The sequence below is a fragment of the Bubalus kerabau genome, chromosome X (genome assembly GCF_029407905.1).
Source record: "Bubalus kerabau isolate K-KA32 ecotype Philippines breed swamp buffalo chromosome X, PCC_UOA_SB_1v2, whole genome shotgun sequence".
NCBI lineage: Eukaryota > Metazoa > Chordata > Mammalia > Artiodactyla > Bovidae > Bubalus > Bubalus kerabau.
Window position 1 is genome coordinate 42,319,639 of NC_073647.1, and position 21,996 is coordinate 42,341,634.

General features: G+C 43.8%; 1 protein-coding gene and 1 non-coding gene across 3 annotated transcripts in view; one reads left to right on the forward strand and one right to left on the reverse strand.

Moving 5' to 3' along the window:
• Positions 1 to 15,695, reverse strand: part of TMEM185A (transmembrane protein 185A) — a 44,456-nt gene extending 28,761 nt beyond the window's left edge. For both annotated transcript variants that reach the window (XM_055563885.1, XM_055563884.1), the window contains exon 1: positions 15,205 to 15,695. In XM_055563885.1, the coding sequence (XP_055419860.1) occupies positions 15,205 to 15,242 (38 nt within the window). In that variant the 5' untranslated portion in view covers positions 15,243 to 15,695. The remainder of the gene's footprint in view (positions 1 to 15,204) is intronic.
• Positions 6,877 to 6,948, forward strand: TRNAY-AUA (transfer RNA tyrosine (anticodon AUA)). Its single transcript has one exon. It is a non-coding gene; the product is annotated as a tRNA-Tyr (tRNA).
• Positions 15,696 to 21,996: the final 6,301 nt, after the last annotated feature.

A 21,996-nucleotide genomic window follows, 5' to 3' on the forward strand; every position in this document is an offset into this window, starting at 1 on the left:
TATTTACTATATCAGATTTTAAAACATTATTCAAAATATTTATTACTTCATAAAATTAAAAATAATAAACATATTAACATAAACAACATAATTTTAATGAAAACTTTTTCAAGACTATATTTAGGGTTTTGCAATTTTTTAAAATGCCTGACTTGACTGTGTGTCTATGGAATATATAAAAGCATAATGAGAAGTCCCTCAAAAGAAACACACTAGCACAGGCAGATGTGGACATGCGAGTCAAGAACACACAGGAGTAGGACCAGATTAGAGTCTGAGCTTCCCCTGCAACAGGTGAAGAGACCAGCCCAGTACTGGAGGGCATCCTGGGGTGGACGGTGACTCACAGCGAGGTAAAAGACATTGACAACTGAGATCAAAGAAAAACATTATTCTTATATTTTTACTTGTTCTGTAGTTGCTTCTGGATTTTTTCTTTTTTCCTTTTTTCCCCTCTGTTGCTGTAGTTGTTGATTTTAATAGTACTATTAAATCTATTTACACTTTTGAGAATATTTTTGCTAATCATACCTTTTATTTCCTTTAAATACATCTGCATCTATGATGGTCTCTTACGATTTTGAGGGTTTTTTTCTTTTTTAATTTTTTAAAATTTATTATTTTTCTACATATATTCTTTTGTTCCTTTTCTAATTCTTTTCCTGTCGTATTTATTCTTTAATATATACAAATCTCCTTTATCTACCTCTAACTTTGCTTTTCTATTCTTTCTTTCTTTTCTTTTTCTCACCATGTTTATCAGTCTGTTTTGCTTTCATTGCTTTATTCCCCAGTTGGCATATTGCTTTGGCTTTGTTTTCCAGCTTATGCTCTAATTAGTTTTGTTTTCACCTGTTGGATATCATTTTTACTTTCCTTTGCTCACCAGGTCAATCTCTTCTACTTTCTTTTCTTTTTTTTTTTGGACTGTTTTGGTTTTGTTTATATCTGTATATGTGTGTGTATATATATTCCATTATTTTTGTTAGTATTTGTCTGATTTTGTATTTGCCAATTGTCTGGGGTTTGCATTTTGTTTCTTGTTTTAATCCCCTTTAATGCCATAACAAACCACCTGTGGAATCTCTGTTCACTGGCCAGAGATCAGGCCCTGAGCTTTTGGAGTGTGAGCACTGACAAGACTCTAGACTACCAGAAAATTTCTAACCCAGGGAGTATTAATTAGTAAGAACTCCCACAAAGGCCTCCACCTGTATACAAGAACTGGCAGTACCCAACTACCGGCAGAATGCAATACAGGACGACTCATCCAAACAACAAACAAGACAAAAACACAAACCCAATCACCAGCAAACAGGATTACCACCTCATACAGCCCTGACCACCAGAGGAAAAAAAAACAAAACTTACCTTCTCCCACCAGAGCACAAGCATAAGTCACACCCAACAGAAGCCTACACAAACCACTGAATCAACCTTACCCACCAAGGACAGAAACCAAGAGGAAGGAGGAATTCGACCTCAAAATCTGAGAAAAGGAGATCTCAAACACAATACATTAAAAAAAGAAAAAAGAAAAGGCGGAGAAGTATGGTGCAAATGAAGGAACAAACTAGAAACAGACAAGACCAACTAAACAAAGAGTAAATAGGCAAACTACCTGAAAAAGAATTCAGAATAATGATAGCAAAGACATTCCAAAACCTTGAAAATAGAACGGAGAAAATGCAAGAAGTGATCAACATGAATAAACAATTGCCAAGGACATAGAAGAAATAAAGATTAAGCAAACAGTGATGAATAACTCAATTATTGAAATTAAAAATACTCTGGAAGGAACCAATACATTAATGGAAGCAGAAGAATGGATAAGTGAGCTAGAACATAGAATGATGGAAATAACTGCTGAAGAGCAGAATAATGGAAAAAAAATGAAAAGAATTGAGGATAGCCTCAGAGTTCTCTGGGACAACATTAAATGCAAGAACTTTCAACAGTCAAGTGGGCCTTAGAGAAGCATCACTACTAACAAAGCTAGTGCAGGTGATGGAATTCCAGCTGAGCTATTTCAAACCCTAAAAGATGATGCTGTGAAAAGTGCTGCACTCAATATGCCAGCAAATTTGGAAAACTCAGCAGTGGCCACAGGAGTGCAAAAAGTCAGTTTCATTCCAATCCCAAAGAAAGGCAATGCCAAAGAATGTTCAAACTACTGCACAATTGCACTCATCTAACACGCTCACAAGGTAACGCTCAAAATTCTCCAACCTAGGCTTCAACAGTATGTGAACTGAGAACTTCTAGACATACAAGCTGGATTTAGAAAAGGCAGAGGAAGCAGAGATCAAATTGCCAACATCCGTTGGCTCATAGAAAAAGCAAAAGAATTCCAAAAAAACCCATCTGCTTTATTGACTAAACTAAAGCCTTTGTGTGGATCACAACAAACTGTGGAAAATTCTCAAATAGATGGGAATACCAGAGCACCTTACTTGCCTCCTGAGAAACCTGTATGCAGGTCAAGAAACAACAGTTACATCCAAACATGGAAAAATGGACTGGTTCCAAACTAGGAAAGGAGTGTGTCAAGGATGTATACTGTCACCCTGCTTATTTAACTTATATGCAGAGTACATTGTGAGAAATGCTGGGCTGGGTGAAGCACAAGCTGGAATCAAGATTGCCGGGAGAAATATCAATAACCTGAGATATGCAGATGACACCACCCTTATGGCAGAAAATGAAGAAGAACTAAAGAGCCTCTTGATAAAGTGAAAGAGGAGAGTGAAAAAGTTGGCTTAAAATTCAACATTTACAAAATTAAGATTATGGCATCCAGTCCCAGTACTTCATGGCAAATAGATGGGGAAACAATGGAAACAGTGACAGACTATTTTCTTGGGCTCCAGAATCACTGCAGATGGTGACTGCAGCCATGAAATTAAAAGTCACTTGCGCCCTGGAAGAAAAGCTATGACAAACCTAGACAGCATATTAAAAAGCAGAGACATTACTTTGCCGACAATGATCTGTATAGTCAAATCTATGGTTTTTCCAGTAGTTATGTATGGATGTTAGAGTTGGACCATAAAGAAGGATGAGTGCTGAAGAATTGATGCTTTTGAACTGTGGTGTTGGAGAAGACTCTTGAGCCTGCAAAGAGATCAAACCAGTCAATCCAAAGGAAATCAATCCTGAATATTCATTGGAAGTACTGAGGCTGAAGCTCCAATACTTTGGCCACCTGATGTGAAGAGCTGACTCATTGGAAAAGACCCTGATGCTGGGAAAGATTGAAGGCAGGAGAAGAAGGCGATGACAGAGCATGAGATGGTTGGATGGCATCACTGACTCAATGGACATGAATTTGAGCAAGCTCAGGGAGATGGTGAAGGACAGGGAAGCCTGGCATGTTGCAGTCTACGGGGCGGCAAAGAGTCAGCTATGACTGAGCAACTGAACAACAAGACCAAGGGAATAAGATAGATAGCCCAGAGATAAACCCACACATCTATGGGTACCTTAGTTTTGACAAAGAAGGCAGGAATATACAATGGAGCAAAGATAGTCTCTTCAATAAGTGGTGCTGGTAAAACTGGACAGCTACATGTAAAAGAATGAAATTATAACCCTTCCTAACACCATCCACAAAGATAACCTCAAAATGAATTAAAGATCTAAATGTAAGACCAGAAACTATAAAACTCCTAAAGGAAACATAGGCAGAAAACTCTATGACATAAATCACAACAAGATCCTCTATGACCCACCTCCTAGAATAATGGAAATAAAACAAAAATAAACAAGTGGGACCTCATTAAACTTAAAAGCTTTTGCAAAGCAAAGGAAACTATAAACAAGGTGAAAAGTCAACCCTCAGAATGGGAAAAAATAATAGCAAATGAAACAACTAACAAAGGATTAATTTTAAAATATATAAGTAGTTCATACAAGTCAACACCAGGAAAAACAAACCCAATCAAAAAAATGGGCAAAAAAACCTAAACAGACATTTCTCCAAAGAAGACATACAGATGGCTAATAAACACATGAAATGCTGCTCAACATTGCTCATTATTAGAGAAATGCAAGTAAAAACTACAATGAGACATTACCTCACACTGGTCAGAATGACCATCATAAAAAAAATCTACAAACAATAAATGCTGGAGAGGGTGTGGAGAAAAGGGAACCCTCTTGCACTATTGGTGGAAATGCAAATAGATACAGCCACTATGGAGAATAGTATGGAGATTCCTTAAAAAACTAGGAATAAAACCACCATGACCCAGCAATCCCACTACTAGGCATATACCCTGAGGAAACCAAAACTGAAAAAGACATGCGTAACCCAATGTTCACTGCAGCTCTAGTTACAATAGCTAGGACATGGAAGCAACCTAGACGTCCATCAACAGACGAAAGGATAAAGAAGTTGCTGTACACATATAAAATGGAATATTTATTCAGCCATAAAAAGGACCACATTTGAGTCAGTCCTAATGAGGTGGATGAATCTAGAGCCTATCATACAGAATGAAGTAAGTCAGAAAGAGAAAAACATATACCATGGCACCCCACTCCAGTACTCTTGCCTGGAAAATCCCATGGACGGAGGAGCCTGGTGCGCTGCAGTCCATGGGGTCGCGAGGAGTCGGACACGACTGAGCGACTTCACTTTCACTTTTCACTTTCATGCATTGGAGGAAGAAATGGCAACCCACTCCAGTGTTCTTGCCTGGAGAATCCCAGGGACGGGGGAGCCTGGTGGGCTGCCGTCTTTGGGGTGGCACAGAGTCAGACACGACTGAGCGACTTCACTTTCACTTTTCACTTTCATGCATTGGAGGAGGAAATGGCAACCCACTCCAGTGTTCTTGCCTGGAGAATCCCAGGGACGGGGGAGCCTGGTGGGCTGCCGTCTTTGGGGTGGCACAGAGTCAGACACGACTGAAGCGACTTAGCAGCAGCAGCAGCAGCAACACATATATATGGAATCTAGAAAGATGGTATTGATGAACCTATTTGCAGATCAGCTATGGAGACACAGACATTGAGAACAGACTTACGGACACACCTGGGTTGGGGAAGGAGAGTGGGAGGTATGGAGAGAGTAACATGGAAACATATATTATCATATGTACATAGATAGCCAATGGGAATTTGCTGTATGACTCAGGGAACTCCAACCAGGGCTGGATAACAACCTAGAGCAGGGGGATGGGGAGGGAGGTGGGAAGGATGTTCAAGTGGGAGTGGACATGGGTAAGCCTATGGTTGATTCATGTTTCTCTTTGGTAAAAACCAATGCAATACTGTAAAGCAATTATCCTTCAAATAAATTTTTTTTAAAAATCAGAAAAAAATAAAATGTTTGGCTTCATAGCAGATACCTAGATTATAATATTTATGTCTGCATTCATTCTGTTGACGTTGTCTGGGTTCAAGCATGTGAAGAAGAGCTGATGTCACAGAGATATGTCATCAGAAAAAAACTTAGTATTTTAATTGGTCTTTGAGACAATGGTGGATATTTTTCTTCAATAGGACACCAAAACTCAGTAAGTGGTGGTTCCTTGATGTGGAGTCTGAAACACCATCAATGAACTTTTTTTCTTGACCATGCTGCAAGGCTTACAAGATCTTAGTTCCCCGACTAGGATCTGAACCCGTGCCCTTGGCAATGAAACACCGAGTCCTAACCACAAGGGAATTCCTTCAGTGAACTTTTTATAGTCTGCTATATTAAAATACACTGGTCTCTCTTGCACTTTGAATGAATCTTTTATCCTTGCATGATTTTAACTCCATATAGGTCAACCAGAAAATATTAGTGCACTGAGTAATGAAGATCTTTAAATGCTGACACATTTCACTATATTATAGCAACAAAAAAAAGCACATTAGTTGTTATCACAACCTATTTTATCAGAAGGGCTTCCTTGGTGGCTCAGATGGTAAAGAATCTGCCTGCAATGCAGGAGACTGGGGTTCGATCCCAGGGTCGGGAAGATCCACTGGAGAAGGAAATGGCAACCCACTCCAGTATTCTTGCCTAGAGAATTCCATGGACTATAGTCCATGGGGTCACAAAGAGTTGGACACGACTGAGCAACTTTCACTTTCACTTTTCCTGGCACCAGCTTGATTTGTGCTCAGGTGCCAGCAGTTTACTCACCAGAGTGAAAGGGCAACACAGCGAAAGATGTCTTCATATTATTATGAAAATAGTTCTGACCTCGCAGATCCCTGGAAAGTTTCTCAAGGCCCTAAGGGGGTCTGTGAAAAACAGTTTGATAACTCCTGCACTAAATATATGTTAGTTATCATTATTCATGCTCAGAAACAAGGAGAGGCCTCTACAAGCCGCCACCCAGGGAGAGCGCTACAAGTGCAAGATGCCAAGAGAAGAATGATGTTCCTAGACTTCAGAAAAGAAAAGGGTTTGAGGGGGATTCAAGAGCTAGTAGAAATGGAGTGATCACCAGAAACACAAAGTTAGCAGGTGAGAGAACTTTTTCTCTCTGATAGCACAGGGGGATATCACACAATCTAGAAAATCAGAACCAATTTGTCAACCAACGCCCTCAGCTACATATATCATTACCAGAAACAATGGACTGGAAAACAGAAAGGATTTTTAAAAGAAAAAAGTGGATTAGAACATTAACAAATGCAAGGACAATGACAAACACAAGGTTCTTAGGTAAATTAGATAATACGTGGAGGCAAAAATTTTCCAAAGGAGTTTCAGACTATAAACCAAAAAATAAATGAGGTGAGGGAGAGTAAACACATCATCTTCCCTAAAAGAGTTCTATTACTTAATAGAAGAAAGAGTAGTGGAAATAATGAAAATTAAAATGTTGGAAAAGTATTTAATAATTTCTGACATAATTTAAGGGATATTAGACTTCCCTGGTGGCTCAGATGGTAAAGCGTCTGCCTATAATGCAGGAGACCCAGGTTCGATCCCTGGGTTGGGAAGATCCTCTGGAGAAGGAAATGGCAACCCACTCCAGTACTCTTGCCTGGAAAATCGCATGGACAGAGGAGCCTGGCGAGCTACAGTCCATGGGGTTGCAAAGAGTCGGACACGACTGAGGGACTTCACTTTCACTTTTCAAAGGGATATTAAGAGCTCTGGGTCTATTACATGAAAAATTAAAAATATAAAGGAAACAAGGTGACCTTACAAGAGGACAAATAATAATTTATAATAACAAACAATAACAAAATATAACTTCTTCAAATAGTGTTGTTAGAAAAATCTAAAGAGGATGAAGTGTTGTGGTATCGGTTTTCTATTGTAGCCATACAAAATTAGCACCAATTTAGTGGCTTAAAAAGCACAAACAGTATCTTTACAGTTTTGAATGTCAAAAGTCTGAAATGGTCTCACTGGATGAAAATCAAGGTGTCACCAGGGTTCTGAGCCTCCTGGAGGCTCTATGAGAGAACGTTTCCCTGTCTTACCAGCTTCAAGAGGCTGCTTCCCAGGTGGCTCTAGTGAAAACAACCTGCCTGCCAATGTGGGAGACATAAAAGATGCAGGTTCGATTCCTGGTCAAGAAGATCCCCTGGAAAAGGGCATGGCAACCCACTCTAGTATTTTGCCTGGAGAATCCCATGGACAGAGCAGCCTGATGGGCTACAGCCCATAGGGTTGCAGAGTCAGACACGACTGAAGCGACTTAGCACATGCGCACACAGAAGCTGTTTCAGACCTGGCTAGTAACTCCCAGCTCCAGTTTCAAAGCTGCAGCACTCCTCCCCACACTGACTCACTCTGACTTCCTCTTCTGCCTCCCTCTTCTACATTTAAGACCTCGGATAATGGGCCCAGCCAGAAAATCCTGAATAATCTCCCCTATTTTCAGGTCAGCTGATTAGCAACCATAATTCCAGCTGTTACCTTAATTTCCCTTTACTGTGTAATGGAATGTGTTTCGAAGTTCCAGGGATTAGGATGTGGGCATATTTGGGGGACAGGTGTCATTATTCTGCTATCACAGGCCTAAAATAAGAAAGATCACTTACTGGATTAAAAAATAAAATCTAAATCTGTTGCAGTCAACAGTCACACTTGCAACCAATGTCAAAAGTCAAACCAAATACAAGAAAGGAGACAACACAGGTTTATCATGATTGAGTAGGGAAAAGAGAAGCAATTTACTAGTAGATTAATTTGATAGATTTCAGAGCAAAAAGCATTCAAATGACTAATAAGGAAAATCTAAATAATGAAAACCTAACAGCACGAACATAAAGTATGGAACTAATCTGACAATATTTCTTTTAAAAATATATAGAAAGAACCATTGCAGGGCTTGGCACCAAGCAGGTAATAGTCAATAAATGTTAGTTTCCTTTCTTAGATAATGACTAAACCAAGGATGAAACCGAATTAATACAGAATATTTAAAATACAACTAAAACACAACTGAAACATCAATATGCCCAGGCAGCTGCCAAAGCAAAGCTCAAAGAACATGTATCCACTCGAAAAGTGTAAATCAAAGCAAAAAAGAAAAGAGACAAAAGGAAAACCAGAGAACTGAGTTCCTCTCCAAGAATTTTAAGGGAAAAAAGCAAAAAAGCCAAAATATGGAAATAATAAAAGTAGAAGCAGAAATGTGGAACCAAAATGAAATCAATAAGTAACATGAATAGCTGGCTCTTTGAAAAAACAAACAACTCCAGAGTCAATCAAATAAAACAAATTAATACCATCAGAAATGATAAAATGTTGAATTTATACATGTTTTTAACTGGGAAGAAAAAGAATAGTATCTCAACAATCCCAATACATTTAAACCCAAGTGAAAAATACGACTGCCTATTAAATAGGAAATTTCAAAGCTGATTGGCAGGAAGAGATTATGACACAGCAGTAACACAGTGATAAGAAAGTTTACTTTTTTAAAAAAGTCTAAACTTCAGAAGGTGAAAGATTCAGGAGATGGATGATGGTGACAGTTGCACAACAATGTAAACAGGCTAATGCCACTGACCTGAACAGATAAATACGCTTAAAACAGTATGTTTTATATCCTGTGACTTTCACCACAATAAAAAATCATTAAAAATTAAAAAAAAAGCCTAAACTGAGTTACTTTTCAAGAAACTTTCAGACCAGAATCCAAGTATAAAAACAGGCTGCTCAATTCTCCACCAATCAGCAAATGGAGGTTCCAGTGGATATTCTGGCATCGAACCACCACTTCCTCAATTTCACTCTTCCAATTACACCGTAAAAATGGATTTACTACACTCTCATCTGAATCTGTAATGTCAATACAAGATCACTAAGTAGAGTCACATGAGTCAAACTACAAAGCTAGTATCCTCTCTGAAATGTACACGGAGCTCTCTGCTTAAGGCTCAAATCCCCTCTCTCCACCTTGGAGCGAGGGGAAAAGGATTTAGGGACGGAGGGAATATACCAAGTAAAGAGATGACACTGTGAGTATACAGTTCTAGTATTTTGTTTTCTACAAGTCAAAAGAATGCAACTGGACTCATAGTTTTCTCCAGTGAAAGCTGCTGGCTTTACCTCAAGCAGGCACACATACATGCTCTGGGTGACACATCCCTGTGAGCACCTGTCTGTAACTTCAGAGAATGGCTCCAATTGACAAGCTGCTGACACTCTCCCAACATTTTAAAGGAACTGCACCTCTTACACTGAGCAGAACCTTACAGACTTTAGTCATTTACTGGCAACACACAAAAGCCAAATAAAAGCAAATGACTCTTGAGGAGGACTAGATAGAGCCCAGGACTGTGGGTACTGTTTCCCAGCTTTGTGGTTGTGGGGTGGGGGTCACTCTCTCCACACTAGGTTGCTCATATATCCACTCATTAAGATAAGGGGATAAGAAAGTGCCTGTAAATGATGAATTTTACCTCTAGTATGGCCAAAGAAACCAGCTGTAACAAGCTCACTTAGCAATCATTTTACTCACTATTAGGTAATAGGTGACAAAGTACAAATCATCAGTTATAAAGAGCCTATCTCCAGAGTTCAGGGATTTCATCTTAAATTCTAGTCTCCTTGTACAGGCATGACCTATGATCTAGCAACGCAATTGGAAACCCCAAGCTCAATATGGGGAAGCTTTACTTCCGAAGTCCTAGGAAACTATCTAAAATGGCTCCAATCCACTGTCTCTCCCCTATAAGAGTTCCCAATAGCTCATATCTCTCTGTACCCAACAATCTGCACATTTATCGAGCCCCTCACCATCCTGCTCTTCAAAGAACTCGTACCCAAGAAAAATGTGTGTGTAATTAGCAAGTAATGGGAATGATATTTTCGAAACCAGAAATTCTGCATTCAAGTGAGACTGTTCTCATTTAAACAGTCCCCCTGGGAGGCAGGGCATTAATCCCACTTCACTGCTCAAGTCATCTTTGGACCTTTCCTCCTGGACTTGCCTTGAGAACCCACAGTCTGTTCTTTTGAATACCCTCAATGGTGCCAAATCTTCATTGACAGTGGATTTTTAGAAATGGCCAAAAGTCAGTCAGAGCTAAGTTTGGTGAATAGGAAATGTGATCAAACTAGGTGGCACTATTTTGGTTAAACAATTGCATATGATTATAAAGCAGTGAGATAGATTTTCTTAGATGATTTGCTTCAAAGGAAAATTTCAGATGAGTAACAAGGGGTATGAGCAATGCAACAGGTATATATTTACCTTTTCCCTAAGTAACTTCTTTGAAAGATAACACTCATTTGGATGTGTCAGCTCAAACACAAGGTTTGCTTTGTTTAATTACCACTCATAAATAGAAGGCTCCTTAGTATATTGGACCCACTGTGCCATGATTGGGGTGGGGGGCATGTCACTAAATTAGAGGGAGGGCATGCATGGTCTACCCAAAAGAGCAAAGGCTTCAGAAGGAGACCAACCTCTTAGAATCCTGACTTGGCCCCTTGCTGCCCGTGTGGCTTTAGGGAAGTCACTCTACAAAACAAGGCTGATATCAAACTCACAGGGCTGCTATAAAGATTCAAGATATTGGGTACAGAGCACTGACCTTGTGCCTGGCACGTGGTAGGTGTCGCATAAGTCATAGCTATTATTAATAATAACCTCACTATAATCAACAGGGTTTTCTTACTATAGGTAATTTGAGATGACAGAACGACAGATAAACAGACATTTGGGAGGTTAGGAGTTCATTAACAGTACCAACATACAATCACCACTGATGCATCTGGAGCATCTTTAAAAAAAAAAAAAACCAACAGTAATGTGCCAAAAATATTTACAGGAATTGTGAGCACTATGTAGATAGAGTGTTTTAAAATCACATGATGGGCATTGTCTGCAATGCCCCTACCACACTGACCTTTCACCACTGTCTTAACACACCAGGCCTTCCCATGACCCTGTACCTCTGCATACTTCATCCCTAAGATACCCTCCCTGCCCTCTGGTCTGATAAAAGCCTATAATTCTATTCTTCAAGACCAGGTTGTGGAACCCTCCCTGTTGAGCTAGACAGAATTCGTGGCTCTGCCCTTCATGTTCCCACAGCATATGGTTCTTAGGTTCCTGTCCCTGGAATGCCTCATCCTGTGTGAATTTTAATCTGTTTCCATTTCTGCTTCTTTTGCTGGGCTTGAGGAGCATGGCGAGGGACCACGTCCCACTCACAATTGTACTCTGAGCACCCAGCACATCTCTGGCATGCAGCAGGAACCAGGGAGATGTTTGATGAAGGAATGCTTTACATGTACTTTACAAACACCTCTTAAAGGCCAGGCAGCTCCCTTTTGTTAATTACCAGCGAGCCTTAACCTCTGTAACTAAAAAGAAGCTCATGACCAACCAGTTCTGAGCCAGATGCAACTAGGCAGAAGGTCAGCTGGCAGTCCTGCACATCTGAGTGTTGACAGCTGTGAATCATTCTGTCCGTGCCACTTCCCAGAGCGTTGGCAATACAGCAGCAGATTCAGACTCACCAAGATCAAAAGGCTGGAAAGGAGATTTGCAGTCATGGCCCCTGCCTTGACTATTGACAGTGACTATTCCTGTGACACACACAATATGCAAAGTCAAGGCAGCCACAGTCTACTTGGTGTCACGGTGTTCCCAGCTCTCTGATGGAAGGGCTGCATTCTGAAGGAGGGAAGGGGGTGCGAAGAAAGAGAACCAGGCCGCAGATCATGAGGAAGACAGTGACTCTGCAGAGTGAGTCGTTCATTCATTCATCCATCCCACCCACGAACACTTCCTGAGCCAGGTAAGCAGGCTACCATAATGCAGAATCAAGTCCCTGCCCCGACAGAGCTACAGTTGTCTTTTCACAGGGCAGACAGGCATTAATCAAACAAGCACAGACAAACACAAGGATCCAGACGAGTACATGGAGGAAGAGCACAGCACCCTATGCACAAGGGTACAAACAGGGCTCAGTGGGCTGGTTGGGGAAGGCAGAAAAGCTGCCCTCAGCAAGCAACAAGTGAGCTGAGATCTGAAAGAGAAACAGGAGTTCACTAGGTCAGGAGGAGGGGGGAACATTCCCAACAAAGAGAACAGTGTGTGCCAAGGTGCTGGGCTAGGAGGCAGGTGTGGAATGGGCTCTGAATCCCAGGCAGGGGGCAAAGCTGGAGGCCCTGGCACAGCCCTCAGCTTGACCCTGAGCTCTCTGGCAGGTCCTCCTTGGCATGAACCAAGACTAAAAATGACAGAACAGTGTCAAAAACAAGGTGTGCCCGTGAGACATAACACACCGCCAGCTGAAAACTGGCAGCTGCCAACGTGAGCTGGCCACTGTCTCAGCAGTCTCCACCGTGAGGAAACACTGCTCACTTCCACTGACCCACCACACCTTTACACTTCCCAGGGAGCTGTGCATCTCAATCCTGGAAGAACTAAAGGGCTGACAAATATGGTGATGTTTACTATAAAGCTGTTTAGATAGCTGGTGCATGTGTGTGTGCTATAAGTCGCTTCAGTTGTGTCTGACTCTTTGTGACCCCATGAACTGTAGCCCACCAGACTCCTCTGTCCATGGGGATTGTCCAGGCAAGAACACTGGACTAGGTGGCTATTTCCTCCTCCAGGGGATCTTTCAAACCCAGGGCTCGAACCTACGTCTCTTAGGTCTCCTGCCTTGGCAGGCATGTTCTTTACCACTAGTGCCACCTGGGAAGCCTTTAGATAGCTGGTATTTGATTATAATTTTCATGTGCAAATTTTGGGGGGCAAGGGGAGAAGCTATCGAAAAAAGTGGTTAAGGACATTATCTGTGCAGCACGGTTTTGCTTCGCCAACTGTTAGTTCCATCACTCCAGGCAGCTCTTTGTAGCTTTAGAATGCTCTTGTCACCTTGCAAAATTGTCCTGGAGCTTTCTATTTGTAAAGCGCTTTGCAATCAATCATTAAATTGGCCTCCCTATTCTGCTACCGATAAAACAGATAAGTGAGTGGCCCAAGGACACAAAACAATTCAGATCTTATCATTCTCATCACCTTCGCCAAACAGTGTAGCTACACTAGGCCTATCCAACTCTGCTATCCCGGAGATCAACGCTAACCCCTACCTAGGAGCAGTAGAGGAAGGCGGTGCATGTAGTCAGTTCTCTGCTACTTGCTCTCAACAAGCTCCTCTATGCAGAGCATCTTGAAGGCCAACAGTGATAATGACTGCACTGGGATGGGCACACTGGCACTTCAGACTAGACAGAAGATGAACAGGACAGTGCTCAAAGAGGAGTAAGAGCACTCAGGAAGTCACAGTGGCTTGCAGCTTAAAACGTCACCATCCCTAAGGAGATGGCACTCCCAACACACACACACTCATCCTCTGTCTCTCCCCCAAGACTTCCCTGCATCCCCCACAAGCAGCCTGGGCAGTGGTCTCTCCTGGGCTGCCACAGTACAACACTGCTGCTGCTGCTGCTGCTAAGTCGCTTCAGTCGTGTCCGACTCTGTGCGACCCCATAGACGGCAGCCCACCAGGCTCCCCCATCCCTGGGATTCTCCAGGCAAGAACACTGGAGTGGGTTGCCATTTCCTTCTCCAACGCATGAAAGTGAAAAGTGAAAGTGAAGTCCCTCAGTCGTGTTCGACTCTTCGCGACCCCATGGACTGCAGCCTACCAGGCTCCTCCGTCCATGGGATTTTCCAGGCAAGAGTACTGGAGTGGGGTGCCATTGCCTTCTCCGTACAACACTGCACACTGCCATAAATCGTCTATTTTCCTGCCCTTCTCCATTCCCATGGGCCCTCCCAGTATCTGAAGCCCCCAGCCCAGGACCCAGCATAGGAAAGGTTCATCAAATGCGTGGCTTCCAACCAGCAAATATGAGAGACAGAGCACTCTCTTCACAGGACAGTGGACTTAAGAGATCAGCTAGACCAACTCCTTATTTTTCACATGAGCAGAAAATCTCCCAGTTACATATGGCCTGGTCTTTGGGCTCAGTTTAGTTCCACATTTTACAAGTGGCTCCTGTGTGTGTCAGACACAGCGGGGGCCTGTTGGGAATAGAGAATTGAGTAGGAGACCATCTCTGCTTTAGGGAGTTCACAGTCTGAGGACGTAAGAGTTACAGAACACTTGGGCAAGTAGTGCAAGGAGAGACGCTCGATTCCTTAGCCTGAGTGCCTTCCATCCTGTCCACTCGCTAGTCCCCATCGGGAAACAGAACGGCAATATCTACTTCCTGCAAATAAACATATAATCAAGACTGATGAGACAACACGCATGGAAAATTGTCAGGTTTACCCCCCAGAAAGCATTACGTAAGGTCCCGCCATACCCTGACACGGACTCCAAGGATTCAACAGTATTTCAGATATCAGTTCCACAAAGAAGCAAACAAGCGAGGTTTGGGCAAACGTCCAAGGCAAACCTCAAGGGCTGGGAGGAACTGGAGGAAACAGCTGGGTTGGGGGGTAGGGGTGTCGGGTCAAGTGAAGCGGCCCTGGCCCGGCGAACGGAGGCAGGCAGTGGGTGCCAGAAGATGGAGTGGTGAGAGGGAAGTCGGGACATCGACAAGGGAGGGCGAGCGGAGGGGCGCGGGGTTCCGGCAGGGCTGGGGCCGCGGCCGGGAGGTTCTAGAAGGGACGGTGGGCCAGAGGTTTAATGTAGCGGACGCGGGAGGAGCAGCGGGTCGGCGCCGAGGCCGATCGGTTTTCCGAGGAGGCTCGGGCAGGCCCCGGCGCCCACCGCGGCATCACGGCCGCCGCGCCTCCCCAAGCCGTGCGGGCGGCGCCTCACCTCGGGTTGAAGTCCTGGAAGAGGCCCCTCAGGTTCATGGCGGAGAACTCACCGCGGCGTCCTCCTCCTCCTCCCCCCGCCCCCCCGAGCAGCACGGTCTGCGCGTTACAGCGGGTACATGGTGCCAGCGCTGGCCGCGTAGCCGTCGTCGCCGCCGCCGCCTCCCGGAGAAACCTGAGTTGCACCTCCCTCCCCTCCTTCCGGGCTTCCGTAAGCCGCTGCGCATGCGCCCTGAGCCCCGCCCCGCCGGCCCGAGGAGCGCGGTGGGCAAAGCGCGACGCCGGTGTCCCCGCTCCCGGCGCGCAAAGGTCCCCGCCCTCGGCCCCGCACCGGGCTAAAGAGACGGCGGGGACAACGGAGGCCGGAGGGACAGAGGACCCGGGGGAGGGCGCGGAGAACCAAACAGGGTGCTGACTCTGCGCAGGCCCACGGGGAGGGAGCGGTCCGCCCGGGAGTCCCGCGGGGAGGTCTTCGCGGACCCCTGACACCTTGGCCCGCGCTGCCTTCTGGAGGTTTCCCTCAGCGAGAACTGAGCCTTGAGGGTAGTGACCCCGGGAATCACGTTGCATTTTGGCGATCTTCTCCCAGGCTTCACCTGTCAAACGTGTCAATGACCGCTTCTCAGCTTCCCTCCCAAGGCCCACGTCAGCGCAAGGAGATATGCTGGCCGTCCCAAACTTGGGCTACCCCGCTCCAAAGTCATCCGCCCTCCCTACGGCCTTCCCCTCCTCAGTTGCCTCTCTGCGTTGGCAGCAGACCTAGTCACCGGCTTGGTTGCAAGGTGGGGTGCCCAAACTGGAAATCTGGAAGTTATCCTGGCTTTGCTAACCTAGTTCAAAGTCTCCTTGGCTCCTGCCTAGACTCTGTGGTCACGTCCCACCTGGCCCAGCTCTTCCTGCACTATGAGCCATCCTATTTATAACTGCCGGGTTCATTTTCCTTGGGCAAGTCAACATCTTTGACCCTCATTTTTTTCTCCTCTGCAAAACGGAGATAATAAAACCTACTTCCTAAACTTGGCAAGATTCTGTGAGATAGCGTGCATAACACACTGCCTGGTGCACACTCGGTGCTCAGAGAACACTGTTGCTATCTGGTGTTTCTGCAGGGGCCTCTCTTCAAGGAGTCTGTTAACTTTTGGAATTAGCAGAACAAGCTCAAGCAGGTGGCCTAGTCTACCTTCTTCACTTCCCCGCTGATATGAGTTTTCCATGGGCACAGGAATACCTTAGACATTAGTCTCCTATCATTATGGGTAATAGTTATACTTTGTTACAATTGCAGTTTCTCAAATGGCAGTTTTATAGGACTTAGCCCTGGAGGCAGCTTGAGAATATCACAATTATGAGAGTCATACTTTGCCATGATGTATTACCTTTCTTTTGAGAACTTGCAAAACATTTCACAAGTGGTAATTAGACTTCCCAAACCCATTAGGGAGTGGGTATTATTATATGAGCTGTTTTTAAGGATGAGTGACCTGAATCAAGTTTGTTAGCTGCCAAAGCACCAGAGGACTGTCCTAGAGTTTGAGTCTATCTCCCCAGCCCATCCTTCCAGTGGAGTCCTTTGTCTATCCCTGAGGAGGTTCTCAATTGGCATAGAAATATAGAAGGGAAAGCTGAGGCACAGAAAAGCTTGTATAATGTGCCCTGAGCTGCCCAGCAATGAAGGATGTAGGACTTGGAGTTCCTGACAAACCTGCAGCCCACACTCTGCAAAAAAAAAAAGAGATACTTGCCAGTGACCAGATTGGCCAACACCACTTCCTTACTAGTGGCCTCACTCCAAACAGGCATTAAGAGTGAGATTGTTGGTCAGTTAAGACACTTGAGTACCAGGTACTGTTGCCCTTTCAAGAGATTCATGGACAGAGACCAAACAGGCTGCTCAGACTCCAGAGACTTGAGAGCAGGCACTACTTTAATGAGGTCCCAGAGAATCTCAGAGCTGAGCCACTGCTCTGTAGGCTGGCAGTACCCCCCACATCCAAGATGATCAGCCTGTGGGGGCTGCCTACCCTGGGAGAACAGGATGCCAATGCACAAACAACTGTCACTGTATTCTTTTGTCCTGACAAGCCAAATTGCCAAGGGAGCATAAAGGCCTGTCCGTGAGGACATATAGGAAAAATTCGACTACCCAAGCCTCCCATCCTGAACCTTTGAGAAGTGGAGGTACCTGCACTGCCTCAACTTCACTGGTGGCCCTGCCATGTATTTTCCTGGGGCTCCCATGGAAATAAGATTCAGAGCATCCAGGTGACCCTCTTGTCCTCTTTCCAACAAGTACAAAAGACTCTGCTGCCAATCTGCTGCCCACCTCAGACCCCTCACTCAGTGTCTGACCCTGTGCAGCAGCCCAAAGCTTCAATGGCCTGTGTGGACAAGTCCATGAGTGACCTGAGCATTGAGGAAAGCCCCTGAGCCATGCAAAGGATGACACCTTCATCATCTCTAGCCAGCCTGGACTGGCTACCACATTTTAGGGCCACCTTACTTAGAAGCTGCCAATAATATTCATACAAAGGCCTGAAATGGTTCTGGGTTGAAAAGGCATGAACCCCAAGTAAACCAGAAAGCATATCCATGTGGCTTTGGAGTGGACACGTGTTACTGGGTTCAAGAAATTTCAGTGTATATATGGACCATAGTTTTAAAGACCACCTTGGATTTATGCTACCCTTCGGATAAGTAGGTGGCTTTTCCAATTCAACATTCACATTGACTCCAATGTGGTGGGTGGAAGGTGGGCTTCTGAAGAGCAGGGCCCTAAAAGGAGCCAATGCTGCCTTCAGACACTCTGGTCATGGAAGACCTGGGTCAGGGAACAAAATAGTTGTTGCCCAGCTGTCCGTGCCACCAGGGCTGCTCCCCCAGGCCACCACAGTGGCAGAATGAAGGGGACACAGAGGACTCAGACCGGTGTCACTGTCCCTCCAGTGCAGAGAGGGATAGCTAGGAGCCAATGCCAGGCCTGCTGGGGGACAGCGCCTGCCCCCAGGGTTCCTGGGGGACCTGCTTGAGAGCTTCTTCAGCCAGGCTGGCCCTTGTTGTTGTTGTTCAGTCCTTCAGTTGTGTCTGACTCTTTGTGACCCATGGACTGCAGTACGCCAGACTTCCCTGTTCTTCATGTCCCGGAGTTTGCTCAAATTAATGTCCATTGAGTTGATGATGCCATCAAACCATCTCATCCTCTACCACCCTCTTCTACTCCTGCCCTCAATCTTTCCCAGCATCAGGGTCTTTTCCAATGAGTTGGCCCTTCACATCAGGTGGCCAAAGTATTGGAGCTTCAGCATCAGTCCTTCCAAGGAATATTCAGGGTTGATCTCCTTTAGGATTGACTGGTTTGATCTCCTTGCTGTCCAGGCGACTGTCAAGAGTCTTCTCCAGCATCACAGTTCAAAAGCATCATTTTTTTGGCATTCAGCCTTCTATATGGTCCAACTCTCACATCCATACATGAGTACTGGAAAAATCACATATTTGACTAGACAGACCTTTTTAGGCACAGTGATGGCTCTGCTTTTTAATATGCTGTCTAGGTTTGTCATAGCTTTTCTTCGAAGGAACAAGTGTCTTAATTTCATGCCTGAGGTCACCATTTGCAGTGATTTTGGAACCCAGAAAAATAAAGTCTGTCACTGTTTCCATGGTTTCCCCATCTATTTGCCATGAAGTGATGGGAACGGATGCCATGATCTTAGTTTTCTGTTGAGATTTAAGCCAGCTTTTTCACTCTCCTCTGCCTTCATCAAGAGGCTCTTTAGTTCCTCTTCATTTTCTGCTATTAGAGTGGTATCATGTGCTTATCTGAGGTTGTTATTTCTCCCAGAAATCTTGATTCCAGCTTGTGATTAATCCAGCCTGGCATTTACCATGATGTACTCTGCATACAGGTTAAACAAGTAGGGTGACAATACACAGCCTTGACATACTCCTTTCCCAATTTGGAACCAGTCAATTGTTCCATATTCAGATCTAACTGTTGCTTCTTGACCTGCATACGGGTTTCTCAGGAGGCAGGTAAGGTGGTCTGGTATTCCCATCTTTTTAAGAATTTTCCACAGTTTGTTGTGATCCACACAGTCAAAGTCTTTAGTGTAGTCAATGAACCAGAAGTACATGTTTTTCTGGAATTTTCTTGCTTTCTCCATAATCCAACAGAAGTTGGCAATTTGGTCTCTCATTTCTCTGCCTTTCCTCAGTCCATCTTGAACATCTGGAAGTTCTTGGTTCGCGTACTGTTGAAGCCTAGCTTGAAGGATTTTGAGCATTGCATTGCTAGCACGTGAAGTGAGTACAATTGTGTGGTAGTTTGAACATGCTTTGACATTGCCCTTCTTTGGGATTGGAATGAAAACTGATCTTTTCCAGTCCTGTGGTCACTGCTGAGTTTTCCCAATTGGCTGCCATATTGAGTCCAGCACTTTCACAGCATCATCTTTTTGGATTTGAAATAGCTCAGCTGGAATGGGAAAAATAAGAGATCTCTTCAATAAAATTAGAGATTTTTCATGCAAAGACAGGCACAATAAAGGACAGAAACAGTATGGACCTAATAGAAGCAGAAGAGATTAAGAAGAGGTAGCAAGAATACACAGAAGATCTATAAAAAAAAAAAGATCTTAATGACCCAGATAATCACTATGGTGTGATCACTCACTTAGAACCAGACATCCTGGAGTGCAAAGTCAAGTGGGCCTTAGGGAGAATCACTACAAACAAAGCTAGCAGATGTGATGGGATTCCAGCTAAGCTACTTTAAATCCTAAAAGATAATGCTCTAAAAGTGCTTCACTCAATATGCCAGCAAATTTGAAAACTCATCAGTGGTCATAGGATTGGAAAAGATCAGTTTTTATTCCAATCTCAAAGAAGGGCAATGGCAAAGCATGTTCACACTACCACACAATTGCACTCCTTTCACCTACCAGCAAAGTAATTTTCAAAATTTTCTAAGCTGGGCTTCAACAGTATGTGAGCTGAGAACTTACAGATGTACAAGCTGGATTTAGAAAAGGCAGAGGACTGAGATATCAAATTACCAACATCCATTGCGTCATAGGAAAAGCAAGAGAATTCCAGAAAAATATGTACTTCTGCTTCATTGACTACACTAAAGACTTTGTGTGGATCACAACACACTGTGGAAAATTCTTAAAGAGATGGGAATACCAGACCACCTTACCTGCCTCCTGAGAAACCTGTACGCAGGTCAAGAAGCAACAGTTAGATCTGAATATGGAACAATGGACTGGTTCCAAATTTGGCGAGAAGTGTTTCAAGGCTGTGTATTGTCACCCTGCTTATTTAACCTGTATGCAGAGTACATCATGGTAAATGCCAGGCTGGATTAATCACAAGCTGGAATCAAGATTGCTAGGAGAAATATCAATAACCTCAGGTAAGCATATGATACCACTCTAATAGCAGAAAATGAAGAGGAACTAAAGAGCCTCTTGATGAAGGTGAAAGAGGAGAGTGGAAAAGCTGGCTTAAAACTCAACAGAAAACTAAGATCATGACATCTGGTCCCATAACTTCATGGCAAATAGATGGGAAAACAATGGAAACAGTGACAGACTTAATTTGGGGGGCAGATTGTGACTGCAGTCATGAAATTAAAAGACACTTGTTCCTTTGAAGAAAAGCTATGATAAACCTAGATAGCATATTAAAATAGCAGAGACATTACTTTGCTGACAAAGATCCATATAGTCAAATCTATGATTTTTCCAGTAGTCATATATGGATGTGAGAGTTGAACCATAAAGAAGGCTGAATGGCAAAAAATTTATGCTTTTGAACTGTGGGTTGGAGAAGACTCTTGAAAGTCCCTGGGACTGTAAAGAGATCAAACCAGTCAATCCTAAAGGAAATCAGTCCTGAATTTTTATTGTAAAGACTGATACTGAGGCTGAAGCTCCAATATGTCGGCCACCTGATGTGAAGAGCTAACTCATTGGAAAAGACCCTGATGCTTGGCAAGATTGAAGGCAGGAGGAGAAGGTGATGACAGAGGAGGAGATGGTTGGATGGCATCACCGACTCAATGGACATGGTTTAAGCAAGCTCCAGGTGATAGTGAAGGACAGGAAAGTCTGTCATGCTGCAGTCCATGGGGTGGCAAAGAGTCGGATATGACTGATCGACTGAACAACAACAGTGGGAATTCCATCACCCTTACTAGCTTTGTCCATGGTAATGCTTCTTAAAGTTCACTTGACTTCACATCCCAGATGTCTTTCTCCAGCTGAGTGGTCACACCATCCTGGTTATCCGGGTCATTAAGACCTTTTTTTGTACAGGTCTGTGTATTCTTGCCACCTCTTCTTAATCTCTTTTGTTTCTGTTAGGTCTTTTCTGTTTCTGTCCTTTGTTGTGTCCATCTTTGCATGAAATTTTCCCTTGATATCTCCAGTTTTCTTGAAGAGATCTCTAGTCTTTCCCATTCCACTGTTTTCCTCTATTTCTTTGCACTGTTCACTTAAGAAGTCTTTCTTATCTCTTCTTGCTACTCTCAAGAACTCTGCATTCAGTTGGGTATATCTTTCCCTTTCTCCTCTGCCTTTCACTTGTCTTCTTTTATCAGCTATTTGTAAAGCCTCCTCAGACAACCATTCTGCCTTCTTACATTTCTTTTTCTTTGGGATTATTTTAGTCATCACTTCCTGTACAATAATGCAAACAAACCTTTGTCAATAGTTCTTCAGGCACTGGCTACCAGACCTAGTCACTTGAATCTATTTGTCACCTTCACTGTATAATCATAAGGGATTTGATTTAG